At 42.7% G+C, this 16,614-nt stretch overlaps 1 protein-coding gene across 1 annotated transcript; it reads right to left on the bottom strand.

The window, feature by feature from the left end:
• Positions 1 to 534: 534 nt before the first annotated feature.
• On the bottom strand, positions 535 to 16,380 carry igfbp2b (insulin-like growth factor binding protein 2b). The gene is made up of 4 exons (XM_068572639.1): positions 16,017 to 16,380; positions 6,964 to 7,115; positions 2,964 to 3,104; positions 535 to 693 (listed from the first exon to the last, which is right to left on the bottom strand). The coding sequence occupies exons 1-4, from the start codon at positions 16,378 to 16,380 to the stop codon at positions 535 to 537; spliced, it is 816 nt and encodes a 271-aa protein (XP_068428740.1).
• Positions 16,381 to 16,614: the final 234 nt, after the last annotated feature.

Raw genomic sequence — 16,614 nt, 5'->3', positions numbered from 1 at the left:
CCTTTTCCTCTATAAATGCACTGGTTGGCATGTTTCTTTATTAGAATGAGAACGAGCGCTGTAGTTTGAGTAAAACACACATAAACTGTCCTGCTGCCGTGAATCTATAAATACTTAGCTAGCACAGCACATATCTATTTGTCTGCAGCTAAAAATAGTTCCCAACAAATAAACTACTTGCTTTAGTTTGATAAAAGATTGTCTGAACATTACAGTGCCCTGCTGTTTCAGGGCATTATTTATAATATATATATTTTTTGAAACCAATATATTCATGCCTCCTTTGTAAAGATATACATGCTGTATACATGAGTCTGAGTACCAAAGACAAGTCTGAAAGCATTGAAGAGATGGACACACTGTTGGTTTTGGTCTATTTATATTCAATATGTCGACAACAGGAACAATATTTCACCTTTCACCTCGTGAAGAAAGAAAACAAACTAAACTATGCCTTCATACATAGCAACTACTTTTCCAAATCCTCACAGTTTTTGTATTTGAAAGAAACCCCCGACCCTGTCACCGGATGTGCTAGTAAAAGGTTTCTGCAGTGGGCATCACTCTGAGCTCCTCCTGAAACTGGTTACAGTTGGGATCCCCTCTTACTTTCGGCGTTTCTGGAATCTGGACCCCGGTTAAGGGGTTAACGCACCAGCACTCGCCCCGCTGGCCGTGGGTGGACATGTTGCACTGGAGAGAAGGAAGAAAAACACAAACTAGTTGGAAAACACTGCAAAAAAAAAGAGGGAGGGGTAAAGATGCACAGTGGGAAATAGGGGGGTGCGTTAATGAAGCATGGCCTATGGTGGCTTGAGATGTGTGTATGTGTGTGTGTGTGTGTGTGTGTGTGTGTGTGTGTGTGTACTTGTGGATATTCTGGTGGCGGGGGGCTATTGGATGAGATTGAGGGCCATGGTTTGGGTGGGACAACACTCACCCAATAACAGCCCATCCTCAGGTCATGCCCCCCTACTCACAACCAACAACCCATCCACAGCCACACATGCCACCACACACACACACACACACACACACACACACAGCGGCATGCCAGTAGACCGGCCCCCACACCCCACCCCGCAGAGCCCCCCACCCCCCCCTCTACTCAGAAATGAGGTCGTAATTGAAGTGGACACAGTTTACGCCGCGCACGCGGGGCGGCCGCGGAGGGGACGGCCAAAAGAATGAAGAGCTGGGGGGAAAGAAAAGACTTTCCATTTTCTTCCTTCGATGAGAAAGAACAAAAAAAGTGACAGTTACAGTAATTACCCCGCGACAAGGAGGGACAACTCCAAAAGGGAGCCGAGTGTTGAGGAGGTACAGTGTTCCTCCCTGGGAACCGAGGACTCTGGTCCGAAACAATGCTGTTGTTTGTGACCAGTGATGAAAATTGGCTGAGTGGTTGAGAACCCTGCTTTAGGAAACTGTGGCGCCTATTCAAATCTTCTTTTCTGCTCTACTATCCCCGTAAGAAAACACTGGATATGTGACCTTGTTTGTCCTCCTCCTGTCTGATTTCTATGGATGAGCAGAATTCAAATTCAAGCCCCTAGTCGGAAGCACGGTTCGTTCCTCGGCTTAACAAAAGTCTTCCCATGAAGTACGCCAAACAGTTTTATTGCCTTGTAACCTTGAGCTCAGAAGCTCTTGCCTCGTTCATGATGACAACATCTCCACGCGCATGTGTGTGTGTGGGAAGAGGAGGGTGTGTGTGAGTGGGGGGGAGGAGGGTGATGGCAGGTGGGAGTAAGGGGGGGATTATATAGTTTTTTTTTACCAGGGTGATTTTGCCAGGCTGATACAAGAGTTTGTGTGTGTGTGTGTGTGTGTGTGTGTGTGTGTGTGTGTGTGTGTTTGTGTGTGTGTGTGTGTGTGTGTGTGTGTGTGTGAGAAAGAGTCAGAGAATGAAATCAAAACATGAAGGCACCCAGACTGATCACACCAGAAGCCATTTCCATCATCAAAGACACTTGAAACCCGATGACTGGAGTCCCCTCTGGTGTCCGCGTTCACCAAGAAACAGGAAGTCACCAGTGAGAGCAGAAAACTGCTGCTGCACTGCTCTCTACGGGCTGAAACGCTCTCAAACATGTCACAACCCCTGGCCAGAACTCTAATGAGTGATGTCACAGCAGGTGTTGTCCATCCGCCGGTCGAAGGCGAAAAACACCTGCTGTGACAACACGGCATGGCGAGTATTGTCACATTCTTGGAAGAGCTCTCCGGCCCTGAGAGAGAAGCCGTGCTGTTGTGCGTTAATTCAAAGACAAATTAGCTCACTGCAGAGTCAATATGGAATAAGCACCACGTGAGCTGAATAATTGAATTTTAAACGAATGACACGGAGAGCGATACAGGATTGCGCGGGAATCCAGTTCAGTCGAGCGCCACCACCCCCTCTGAGCCATTACTGTGTCACGGTTTATGGATTTGTAGAAGGCCGTCGATGTATGGACATCTTACAAGAAGGACCGGCTGTTCCTAGTGGTCAGTCCGCGACTAAACTTCTTCGTGGAAAGTTTAGTGTGAGATTCCAGTGTGTTTTGTTGCTGGAAGCTAATGCAGCCTTGAGCCGCTAGTCACTAGCCGCTAGCCTCACACAGAGACGAGGAGCAGGCTCCAGGTATTTCAAATTCGCCATCCCTGGATTCCCCAGCATCCCTGTAACCCTGTCGCGAACAACATTCCCATATTCTCAAACATGCTTTTCGCCTGATTAGCGTAGCAGTTATGAACACACATTAGCAGTTATGAACGCACATTTTAAAATAAGTTATACAACTGAAAAAAAAGCATCTTTTATGCTCTAAAATGTAAAATATTGTGCTTGTTACATCTTTGGGATGGCGTTGAATATGAGTTAGCACGTTGAGCTACTCATTGCCCTTGTTTACCACGTTTTCCAATGCTAAACAGGTCAAATGTCACGATGTGAGACCAGTGCGCTGCCCTTGGCTCACCTGTTTGAGGTTGTACAGACCATGTTTGTCACAGTTTGGAAACTTGAGTCCGTACAGGTACTCCAGCGGCCCTCTGTTATCCTCAGAGGTCATTTTGGAGATCTCCTCTAAGACGCTGTCCAGCTCCTGCTGACAGGCACTCTGAAGGACGAGCAAGGACAACACGATTACCGCCGAGCACTGATTGTGACAATAGCTCACGAGCAGGAGGACAAACACATTGACAGAAGAAAAAAGTGAAATGAAACAATGATTTCACCAGAAGACAATACATGGACTTGGTATAGGTCGTATGTGTATGTGAGTTCTGTCCAGGAAAAAGAATGGAAGAATAAAATACTTCTGTCTGCCTTGTAAAAACGTCACAAACACACACATTTATAGCTAACGTTTTTATGAGGGGCAGTTAGGCGAGCAGAAAGTTCAACATGTACTGATGCGAGTCTGGTGGAGTGGAACATGAACGGCTCGACTGCTGGACTCAGCAGGTGGCCACGGCCACACGTACACGCACACACACACACACACACACACACACACACACACACACACACACACACACACACACACACACACACACAGAGAGAGACCTGTGCAGACACATGTTCACACAGCGCGTACTATTCCTGCTGCATGGATGCGTTGCACACACTTTTTGCCACGTATAGTATCTTTGTGTACATGCACACACACACACACACAGTTACACTAGCGAATCAGGTTGCCAGTGGGATCAAAGGGGTCCGGTCTTATGATTAGTTGGCTGAGGATGAGAGAGAAGGGCAGGAGGAGGCGCAGGCTGCCATGAACCTTATCAGACATCTGAACATATGGATGAAAAGTACTTTCTTTCTTTCTGGCTCACTCTTTTAACACTTTCTCCTACAGTCTTTGATTCTCTCTCTCTCTCTCTCTCTCTCTCTCTCTCTCTCTCTCTCTCTCTCTCTCTCTCTCTCTCTCATAATGAAGGAACATAAACCAGCACCTCAGTGCATGCAATCCAACCTTCCAGTTTTACTGCTTTCACCCTGCGTCGTTTATTAAAGGCTAAGTTCGGTCCATTTTATGTCACACAATATATCACATGTCATATACATGTGTATGTATATATATATTAAGAGGTATTGGCTGCTGTAAGTACTCCTACTTTCCACACTGATATCCATTCTTACGCAGCGAGACACATGCATGAATGCATTGTAAGGTTCAGCTCAAGCTAATGTGAGACAGCAGTTGGGATCAGCCAGATCAAGTGGTTTTAATTTAAAGTTACAATTTTTTTAATGTGCATTATTCACTCTGTGTCCCCAAAACACATTGTTTCTACAGTGACGACCTGCAGAGTTAATATGTTATAACGTACAGCTTATCTGGTGAAATCCGGTCTGACGGCACCTTTACAGTGCGGTCGGGATCGGGTGTGGTCACAAAAATGTACGGTACTTGTGTTCTGTGGCAAAAAAAAAACCACCAAACAGGTGGGACAAGAAACAGCATGGGTTGGTTGACGACTGTGAGCTTAAACTGCAGCCGGTGGGCTAACAGCAGCATCCTTCCAGCTAATGCCATGTGTGTGTTGTTAAAACAGAATCCAGCTGAAATATACTAATGAAAAATAATATGTATAAGAGGAAAACAAATGTGCAGAATAGCATGCAGAAGTTCCTTTTTCTAGCACTGAAATCAGCGATTTCTATAGATGTTAAAAGAGTCCGGCGACTGCACTGCACTTTTCTAACATTGTCAGACTCCCCATGATCGAAATCATGCAGCGACTGACAGAAAGCAGCCAGTTTAGTCTGGAATGGACCGGCTGTTCCCAGTGGTCAGTCCGAACCCTAAACTGCTCCGTGGAAAGTTTAGTGTGATATTCCAGTGTGTTTTGTTACTGGAATCTAATGCAGCCTTGAGCCGCTATCTGCTAGTCACTAGCTGCTAGCCGCTAGACACCAGTCGCTAGCTGCTAGCCTCACATAGAGATGAGGAGCAGGCTACAGATATTTGATAAGATCACTTTTTTTTAAATTCTGCATCCCCGTATTCCCCAGCATCCCTGTAACCCTGTCTCGAACAACATTCCTATATTCTCAATTACTTTTGAAGCAAACATGCTTTTCCCCCAGATTAGCGTAGCAGTTATGAACACAAACATCTATTGGTTATGTTTAGGTAACACAGGTACTTGGTTAGATTAGTAAAACATCATGGTTTGGCTTAAAATAAGTATGTTTTTCAGAAATAAAACTGTATTGATGTAATACATTCAAAATAAACTGAAAGAAAATATGTTTTTCTCAAAAACGTGATCAACGCTGAAGTTTCGCTGTATGGAAATGCCCACTAGCTATGATCGGTAAACAGACTTTGATTTGTAAAATTTATGTTGTACTTATTAATTATAATAATATGAATGTGATGCAAATGAGACTTTTAATTATCTCAAGCAAATGTGTTCATATTCAAGGAATAAAGGTCACACATGTGACAACAAACCCAGCTGACATCTAAGCATTCTGGGTACAGTATTTGACCTCACAAGAACAAGCGGAACAAAGTGCATCCATGCTTAACACCAGCTGCCCTGAAGCTGCTCCCGCTGCACGACTTATTTTACTGCAGTCTCTCTTTTGTTGCTTCTAATGATGTTGACGATTGTCTCGCGCCCTCCCGCTTTTTGTTTTAGTTTGTTTTGTTTCGCTGCTATAGCGAGTGAGTTAAGTGAGCTAGAAAATGAACACATGCACATAATTGTGTGCCATGTTGAGACATACATAGGCCTCCACATGTGTCGCCCCCCAGAGCCCAAGCTCATTTGCATGAAACAAAGAATATGTGCGTTTGTACGCCGCCCCATTAAGGGTTTTCCTGGAATTTTGTTGTACTTTTTTGTGGAGCTGCGTTTGAGACTGTGAAATGTTGAGTGAGTGTTAAAGAATTGGGGGATGAGGGGGGGGGGGTTGTAATCTTTAGACTGCATCAAACTGCCAACACACATTCCACAGTGGAGGGCAAAACAACAACATTACTTCTCATCAGGACGACTGATTACTGAAACTAAGACAATTCTCTTCATGCATCAGTGGAAATGCATCACTAAATCCACAGAGGTAGCGCGTTACATCCTTTAGTGTTCCAACAGCGGAACGACATCGTGATTTGCTGGGGAATATATACCATTATATATACCATTATATATATATATATATATATAATATATCAGCTTTGATGCATGATATTTTCTTATTTTGAACAATTATTCAATTCAATAATTGAACGCTTCAACAAATACATGTTCACATAACATGAACCTGGTCCCATTGTTGGTCACATTAAACATCAAAGATGTGCTCCTCACCAGGTAAGCCGGCAGCGCTTAGCGTTGACACTGTTTTAGGTAAAGCGAGGGTGAAGTTAGGGAGTTAGGCATGAGGTTGTTGAGAGCAAGGTTCGGACAAGTCACCCAGGGAGTGAATGTCAGACCAACTGTGTGCACGACGTATGCGTATGCTTGTTTGAGTGAAAGAGTGCCCAGAGGAGGGCACTACTGTACCAGACAATGACGCTCACACAGCACATTGTTGACCGTCACTGCTTGCTCTACAATACACTGTGGCATAGGCAACACATATTATGTAAACTGGGATGCTGCTGTGGGAGGAGACAAATAGTTTTTAACGGAGCTTTTGGGGCCTAAGTTCATGCTCAATTACCCTGCACTTTTTTAAAAATGTGTACATCTGCTACTATGCCCGTAAAGGCCAAGTATTCAGATAATTAGCTCATATTGTACTGGTGTCAGGGTGCAAATACATGTCGGTGTTGTATTTGTGTTTAGAAAAATGGCAGATAAAGATACTGTCTTGCAGCTCTGTTGTCCTTAAAACGTTTTTAATCACCCTTCTTTCATAAAAGTGGCACTTTACCCGCTGTACAACTTTGCTTTGAGTGACAGCAACAGTCTGTGAAGGATGAAAAACAGTTGAAGGCTTTTTGATCTGACCTGTAGCACTTTCTGGGTTCGAGGGTCCTCCAGCTGATTTGTCTTCATCTTGCTTTTGCGCTCATTCAGGTGGAGTTTCCTGGCGGACTCCTGCCAAGCCCAAGCATCGATGGCCGGCCTTTTGGTAAAGGGGTTCTCAGTCCCATGCACCTCTACAACAGAACAAAGACACAAACTGGAGGCAGTTAATCTGCAGCATCTGTACATAAACTCTGCCCAGGCCTTCCTGGAAACGCTAATCTATTCAAAGCCTTTGGTAAACGTTCTGGTTTTAATCTCAGTGTAACATTCAATACTTTGGTGTTCCTCAGAAAAAGCATCTGCTGCGTCAGTTGGTTGAGCATTAAAATGTCCCGCCTTTTACGTAGTTAATGGACAAATGTTACGCTCGCACACACAACTGCCTCACCGTCTCTGCCGCTCTTTAAAATACTCACGCACATTCATCTGCATACGCGTATTCTCTAATCACAAACCGCCATTACACGCCAACATTGATCTAACAGCAGGCCCTTCATCCTGATCCTGGAATTAGAAGACGAGTCATTCCATGTCCTGGAGGCATCCTTTGGTCTCTCATACCTCATGTCATTAATTCTATACCGGACAGTCAGGCGTTGCAATGGCTGTAATTACGATGGCGACAGCGAAGGGCCCGCCAAGGTCTCTTGTGTCTTGTGACGCAGTTAGCGCAGGTCTCCAGTGAGCATCGGGGGGTCACTCCGAGTGCGTTTCCTGCCGATGTCAGACCAACGTGTGTTCAGCATTTTGGTGGAGACGGGAGAGACAAAACACAAACAACGAGCTAGCAACTTAATCCGGAGCAGACACAAAGTAGGATGGCAAATTAATAGAGAACGGCAGTCTCGAAAAATGAGACCTAGCCGCCAGTGACTGTGACTGTGAAACACCAAATACAAAGAGGGGTGGACACCGTCCAGACGTTTATTAGCGTCGTCACCGCAGACTAAATGATCTGAGATTGTCTGACACCGTTCAACAGGAAAGCGGGGACTGGATTAAAGAGCTGAGCTCGCACAGCTAGTCATTGGTGGTGAGTCCAGACTCGTATAAGGAAGCACTTCTGATTAAGGCTGTTAATGCTGAGTAAGGACTTTTTTTTCTTGTACCTAATCTACCTGCCAGAGGCAGTGTGTGTGTGTGTGTGTGTGTGTGTGTGTGTGTGTGTGTGTGTGTGTGTGTGTGTGTGAGTGTCGCTTTGTGTGCGTGAGTGTATCTGTAATTAGCGCTATGAAAACAGGAGCAGAACCCTGGGGTTGTAAATCAGGCTTGAGAGGGAAGGCCCCCCCCCCCCTCTGTGAATCTTCACAGCTCCTTCCACATGCTATGACTCCTTCTGAAATGGATACGTGCACGTATGTCCGTGCACGTATGTTTTGGCACGCACTCCGCCAGGTGTAAAAGTAAGTGTGGCTTCGACACTGCAATAGTTCTTTTTTTTTCTTCGCGTCCAGCCTTAAACGTTTATATTTTCTCAGTAATTTCTGCCGATTTTATTTGAGACATTTTGATTGTTATTAATGCGTTTTGAGTTTCAGAATTGTTTATCCACACGGGCTGTAAGAATAAACCTCAGCACTTGGTTGGTAGACATGACTTCTTTTGGGTAACACAATGTTGGAAGAAAAACGTAATTATGCTTAATCAGTAACTGTTTCACTTTTATAGTCGGACTTCTCATCTTACGGTCTCTGTTTAATTTTACACACAAACTTGACATGTCTCCTGATAGCCATGAGACAGGGCAATGAATTCTATTGTTATATCATGGCAAGACGTAATGGGGGAATGAAGCCATGAAGACGTCATGGAGGCCTCGGTGTATTGATAACCTCAAGCTATTTAAGAAGGTAGTACTTCGCTCTTTCCGAGAGCAGACTTAGATATACAATTAGTAAAGTAACATTTTGTACTCCTGACTCTGCTCCTTCCTTGCAACGAATAAATGTCCTGAATAATGATTTTACCACCAGATGTCGAGTAAATTTTTATATGATACTCGTTCCCGTTACTTGTTCAATACATCACATGGCAAATTATGGTATTTTATAAGACCCATCCTTTCACTTGCAAACGTAAAATTATTAAAAAGATGATGACTTGCAGATGTTTTCTGAAGCAGTTTAACGATTTCCATTTGAAATTAAGACTATACTCATTGGAGCAAAGGAGCCTTCAAGCTAGGTGCTTTTAGCCGACGTCCACGAGTCGTAATGAGAGACATGATTGACTAGAAAAGCAGGCGGAGACCAGGATGTTCAGGGTAATTCCCTTTTAAGTGCTTTATTGGAAAGCCAGCGACCTGATTTAGCCAAGGCAAGCTAACGCAGTTTAGTTTTCCGTGTTTGTAATTCCGTAAACAGAGAACGCCGCCTAGTGTTCAATGCAGCTAACTGCGTCTCTTCAATGATGGATAGAAATTGTTTATGGACCAAAAGTAAGTATTCATCCTCTGTAGTCCAAGATTTAAGCGGTGGATTGAGCGGACATCACAGTCCCTTAAACCTAAAATTGAATATTGAGAACATCTTTGATTCATCCTTTCAATGTTTTTAGGTCTCACAAGGAACTCTTTCCAATCTGATAATCCAATTAGAAAGGCAACGCTTGTGACAGGCAAAACAGTAACAACTGTGTGGCCACAAACAAGACCCTAATGTTTGAAGAAGTCAAATCATATTTACTATTACATAAGCGTTGGCCAAAAGTCATAAATCTCAACCTCCAGCTGAGCACACAAGCTTGAAATTTGTTTTATTAAGTCATTCACTGAAAGTGCAATCATTTCTCATATAGTAGTGAGAGCTTCTGCAGAACACATTAAACATATTCAAGGGAGAGATTGATTTAATTATTTAATTTCAGCGTAAAAAGAAGAAAGAAAACATGGTGAAAAATGATATATTTGTCTTTCCCCCAGTGTGTGCCAGAGCACTGCATTGACTTTTACTATTGGAGCATGAATGCGAAAGCGAGACGAGATGCAACTTTGGACAAGTTGTAAAGGTGTACCAGTTGTGCTGAAGATCTCGCGTGACGTGACAGAATGTTCCAGAGAAAGAGAGAAAGAAAAACCCAAAACACGTCTTTAGCCAACAGCTGTCATCCAAACGCTGTGTGTTGTTGATTCTGTATTTCGTGCCATAGAAACTACCTGTCTCAAGCTGTTGGCTCAGGGTATTGCCTTTGAGCAATGCTTTCACAGTTCCCTCACAGCACAGAATGAGTAATGTCTTTCCAGAGTTGCTCAGCATTTATGTATTTGCCCTGTTATTGTACACAGTGAAGCTGAGTCTAAAAAAAAAATCTTAACTGTGCAACCGCAGCCAAGAAAGTGGCCTTACGGTACTTCAAAACCATTGTCAGCGTAAATGGTTCCTCTCAAGGCCCGGCCACTTCAAACACTTCACAGCTGGCAAACAGACAAAACGAGCGATGGAATAATGAAGAAGGTTTTGCCTCGCCAGAGATCAGCTTCAAACCTTTTACGGTCAGCTCGCTCTTTCAACTCTTGAAGTTGCTATGCGTCCGTGTGTCATCCAAACCAAACGGAGCTGTCTTTGTAGTTTCAAGTAGAAACTGTTGCCAATTGGAGCTCCTGCAGTGTCTGTCAGACTTAAAAGACAATAAGTGCAGTCTAAGGTCACGGTGGATTTCTCTGACGAAACATATACCATCAATATGAGTGCTCATAGATGCTACATTGACACATGTCCAGTGTTACATTGCAGAGAGCAATTTCTGTATTTCCTTACAGATATTTTCTGTTCTGTGTTTTGTAAATTGTTCTCGATTTTTCATTTTAAAGTGACAAGCTACTGCTAATAATGTAGGAAAACATGCAACCGACAGACAGAAGTCCTTTCCCACAGCAGTTTCTTCTCTTTTAAAAAACTAAAAAGTGAAGCCAATGCTTTAAGTGTCATAAACTTTACTTGAATCTAATGGCAATTCCTCTGGTTTCTTATTTTCTAGAAGCCTATGAGAAAATGACTATTTACCTGATCTATAAACTCAGCAAAGGGCTTTCAGATCATCCATGTTCATTATAAAATGTTGGTTTCTTAAACATGTCTGATTCAGCATTTGGTTGGACTGGTTGCGTCACTTCTGGGTTCAAAATATCAAGATGGCGACGGCCAAAAAACGAACATGGCGATGGCCAAAAACCAACATGGCGACAGCTAAAACCAACATGGTAACGGCTAAAAACCAACATGGCGACGGCTAAAAACCAACATGGCGACGGCTAAAAACCAACATGTCGACAGCTAAAACCAACATGGCGACGGCTAAAAACCAACATGGCTATACTGCTGTGGTTCAGTCTCAGTAGCTGTATTTTCAGGCAGCTGTTTCCAGCTGCAGAAAACATAATGGAGATTGATAAAAAAAAAGACTATATTTTTATTTTTGTGAATCTGAAAAGCAACTGATTATTACTGTTGCTAATTGTTTAAAAAAAAAAAAAAAAAACACTTTATAACCTTGTTTAGATAAGATGTATTATCATTATATTTTGTATTATTAATATTAATATTATGAAAAGAAGCTCATTTTGTATTGTATACAAGCATACTGCACAATAAAAATTGCCCACTGATGATTGAGCACCTTAAAATTGTATATAATTAGAGTACTTATGTAATTTTACCTTGTTGTGACAGTCAAATCAAGTTATTAATGTTGTAATAATATTATGCAACACGCAACTTTCCAACATGACCTCTTTTAAAGATTAGCACAAAGGAGGGAGCGCCTTTCTATTAACACCTCGAAGGCAGTTTTCTCTGAATTGCAGGCACCAACACGCTCCCACCCAAAGCCATCTCCTGTGTCTTCACCTTTTACTGTGGTTGTGTGCCGACACACATACCGTGTACACACACATCGACATCGAAGTAATTAAAGACCTGAGGAGCGGGGTGAGGGAGAAGGAGCATGTCTCAGCAGAATCACCTGCAGGGCAACAAGGGCAGTCATGGACCAGAGGCAACGCGAGGAGAGAAAGAAAGAAAGAAAGAAAGGAGGCAGAAGCAGACAGTGATGTGCAAACAAAGCTGGAACAGGACGCTGGGATCCTATTGGCTGGGCAAGGGGGGGTCGTCAGTAGAGGATTGAGTAGAGGTCTGTGTAGTTTAGATAGCAAAGAATACACACATGCCCTTTCTATTACCAGATAGTGGTGCTTTGGACTTGAGGAAAAAGGCCAAACTGTTGCATGTTATTGTCGCAACCTTATCGCAAGACAAGAACAACATTGGATATCCCGGACTGTGTTTTAATGTTTGCAAAAGTTTTGCCTCCGAGAATGTCTAAACATGGCAACGAAGGTTAAGTAATAGCACTTGAAAGTCAGGAAATTGATTGTTAATTGCAGGTCTGTGCACCAGACAAGCTGCTTACTTTATCGGTGACGGAAACGGTGAAACTCAGATTAGTCCAATGTAATTCCTAGATGCTGGACTGAGTTGTAGAATACACACGAATGCCTTTCTGTTGGCTTTGTGCAGGGAAACGTACACATATGGATCAAAGTGGGACTGTTCTGCGCCAAGAAATACATTTGAAAAACTCAAGAGCAATGTCTCTTTCCAAAAATCACAACCCACTTAATCAAGATAATCCTCAGACCTGGTTGTGAGCAGTTTCCTGAAGGAACATAGACACACTTTGAGGCTTTTTTGCTGTTTTTTTTTTTTTTGCTGCTTTGAGCGCCACAAGCCAAGTGCCATTTAGTCCCGTTATATTGGAAAGAAGTTGGACCTCTCTGTCGCCAATAACTCCAAAACTAAGCAACTCCAAATGTCCAAACTTTTGCTTTTGATGGACTTTTTGTGGTATAGAAGTATTTTAGCTTTTTCAAGTAAGAAGCTTCATTCAGCTTTTCAAGCTGAATGAAGAGTGCACATTGCTAAACTGACCTTCATCTGCATCACAGCACATGTTGACGTATGAATGGCTAAATATAATATGTATAGTGATGCGTTCAGGTCCATGTCTCCCTGAGAGACAGGGAATTCATTATTCTTGTCCATGATTAAAAGAAAGGAAACATATTTGGATTTAGTTTGAGACCGAAGCTCCTACACTGAAAAAAAATGATACTTTGGACCAACTTTACAGCTAAATATAAAACTTTTTAAATTGCAATTTTAATTTGTTTTTTAAAAATGTACTTTTATACAAGTAATTTGAGTATGTATTATATATATAAAGTTGTGCCAAAATATAATATATATATAATGTACATGTTGCAAAATATATATAATATATAGCTTTGTCATCACAACTTGATATATATATATATTAATTACCTTGTGTAAAAGTAAATTTGTATCTTGAGAAAAATAAAAAGCATAATAAATTAAAATTTTAGGTTTGAATCAAATTCAAATTGCAATTTAAAATGAAAGCTGTATATTTTGTAAAAACCACACACACATCTGGCCTGAAACCTTTTGTGGCTGATGACTGAGACATCTCTTCGAAGTCGACGCCCCAAAAAAGTGGAAAAACTGAAGATGATGTGCCGTCCCGATATGACATGCTTTTCATATTGGAAGAATTCAAACTCTAGATTTGAATCATCTGAGATCTAAATGATGTCCAACTCGTGAGGAGGATGCGTCGTGTGCTCACACCAGCCAGAGCTGGTAGATTTGAACTCTGGACTGTTTACCCGTCGTCAGGCTGTGTGATTCAGTTCAGCTCAGGCAGGCGAGAACGCAGCCGGGTGAACGCAGAATCACACCAAGCAACCACAACCCAAATCCTTCTAATTAATGCAAGTCTCTTTCAAATGAAGAGCAGTGCTGGGTCTTCAGCAGTGAAAAAGTATAATCCCAACGAACTACAGGAAACGACCCCAAAACCTGCACAAAGGAGACAGATGTTGACATCCGATAGCCTGCAGTTGCTCCTGCTTGAAAGGCCAAGCATAACACGGCGAGGCGAGGGCAAACCGCAGTCTGATCCGATGCTCATTTTCAGCTTTTGCTTCATGTGTTCTGACTGGTTTCAGCAGCAAAGACGGTAAATCACAGCAGAGAGCGCAGACAAGTACATCACGCTGAGCTGAAGTTACTGCAGGCCCGCGGTTGTTTTCACTGACGAAAGCTCACAGAATCTTAAAAAAAAAACTGTTGAAGATTCAATTTTTCACCTCGGTTTTTCCTTGTATGAAAGTCCAAGGACTCATCGAGTACATTCCTCAGTGAACTGACCCAAGATGATGATGATGATGATGATGATACAGAAAAAGGGGCTGGATTGAGAAACGAGGCTGCACCTGTTACCGTGCACATCTGCAACTCTGCATCTTCCATATTTAAAGGATGTTACAACTTCCAAAATGCAATTATTTGTTTTAAATGGGTATGAAATCGCTTCCATCAAGTATCATAAACAACATCCCATTAAAATGAGGCCCTCCCAACAGCGATGATGATGATGAGGAGGAGGATTCGTGGCTCAAGGACACGGGATGGGTTCACCGGAGGGATACAGATTTGTTTGCGCTCAAAGATGTGAGCCTGCCGCTGCCTGCCAAACAAATCATATGTCCACATTCATCTTCAGGAATCGATCGTGACCCTTTGACCCTAATAACTGTCTCTCTGCAGGATTTATGACGGGACCAAAGACGTTTGATGTGGTTTCTCTGTCATATTAAAAAAGTCCTGGTTTAAAAATGTTGTTTTTGCTTTCAGTCGGTTTACAGCTGCTCTGCGTTCAACAGATATGATCTCAGGTCAAAACGAGCTGGTTGGTGATGCTGTATGAATATTAATATGCGCCAATCCCTGATGAATACCGGAGGGAATTGTAATACAATTACAGCGTGGACTCGGCAGTGGACCACACAGCCAGTCTCTGAAGTCAGATCACACACCTTCACGGTACTGGATCCCTTTAAGGTGATTACACTGTTTGGTGATCCATGAATTAACGCCCCTAATCACAGTAATATTTTCCAGAAACAAGGCCTTAATTTCTGAGAAGCTCTCAATGGCTTCCAAGGAAACATCAGGACGTTCTTCTGAGGAGCCTTTCTCTGTTCATCCTTTCATCAAAAGGATCTGAGCATCTCAGGCTGATTGGAAGCAGCAGCAATGTCTCCTGTCCAGTCAAGAAAAGGTTTTGTTCTTCCAGAACCTGCTAATCATTTCCTATTCGTGCGTAGATTTCTGATTTTTTTAATTTATTTTTTAATCTCTGGGCTCCATCTGACATTTTTAGTTCAATGGTTGTGTGTCATTTCCAATTGGGGTGAAATATCCTTTGAAAAACCACAATTAAGTAGTTGAATATTTACCGTGACCGGCCCATTTTGTTTTGTTTCTGGGAACTCCTATGGTCATAGACATGAAACTACCCGGAATATTAACAGTTTATTAGAATGAGCTCCAGCTTTACTATCTCAGCGTTAAAGTGATTAGCAAAGGAATGCATCAATAATTATAATCTCACAGGTTTAATTGATTTAAAATAGACAATTCTGCATAACGAGTACTTTTTACTTTTGGTGGCGTACTTTAAGTATTGACCCTTAAATACTTTTGTACTTTTACTTGAGTAATATTTTGAATACAGCACTTTTACTTGTAGGTTTCTCAACATATGATATATTAGGAAATAACTCGATTCAGTACTTTTACGCAGTGAAAGAGAATCATATCCCTCCTTTCGTACCTTTCACAATAAAAGCCCTAGAGTTAATATTCAAAGGCTTCACATTTCGTTTTGTTTCTTCATCATGGAGGCTTTCATTTTCATCTAACTGACTTTTCCTTCTCTTTTAAAAAGAGAAAATACAAAGAGATGGGTTTGTCTTTGTGAACTGACAGTGAACTAAAAAAAAAGCCTAAACGCTCAAAGACGAGCTGCAGAGTCTGAAGAGTTCATCGCTCGGTGACCTTTTACACTTTTGTCATTTGCTCCATTGTTCAAGTCATTGTTCCAGAGCATACCTTTACCTTTAACTTCCCCATGTCTGCACTTCTTCTTTTTTTTTCCATAAAAGAGCTTACCATTTGTAGCCTGCTGGTCCAGAATTGTCGTCACATCCAATTCCACTTGTTGTCCACATCGTCCCAAACCGTGGATGAGCTGCTGCAGCGGTATTTCAGACTCGGTGGTCGGGTAGCACCTGAGGCTGCCGGAGCACCTCGGTGTGTAGACCCCACAAAGCTCCCCTTCCAGCCTGGCACACAGCGGACAGCAACCGCAGCCCGGCTCCCTCACGATCTCTGGACACGCCGCTGTGACTCTGGGACACGCCGCCAGACGCTCCGCCGTACAACTCGGGCATCGGAAGGCCAGATCGAGACCGAGTAAGAATCCAGGCAACGCGACGTACGCAAACAGCAATCCATAAGTCCAACGCATGACCATTCTGACGCTTTCTCGGTTTATTAGTGACCACTGGAAGTCAGAGTGACCCTTGGAAGTTAAACGTAGCAACCTCAGTAGACTGAAAGTCAACTGTGTGTGTGCAAACATTGTGATGCCACTGACAGGGTCCTATCTGCTGTCATTTCACTGCTGTGTTGTAAACCAGGAGCCACAGGGCCTGTTGCTTCAATGTGGAGGTTGGATTGAATCATTTTGGTTTGTTTGGTAGGTTCA

This window comes from Clinocottus analis, unplaced genomic scaffold (assembly GCF_023055335.1).
Source record: "Clinocottus analis isolate CAN_PGR_092001 unplaced genomic scaffold, fCliAna1.0.p SCAF_12, whole genome shotgun sequence".
Classification (NCBI taxonomy): Eukaryota; Metazoa; Chordata; class Actinopteri; order Perciformes; family Cottidae; genus Clinocottus; species Clinocottus analis.
The sequence above is the reverse complement of the archived record's forward strand: the minus strand, read 5'-3'. Positions and strand labels throughout refer to the sequence as shown.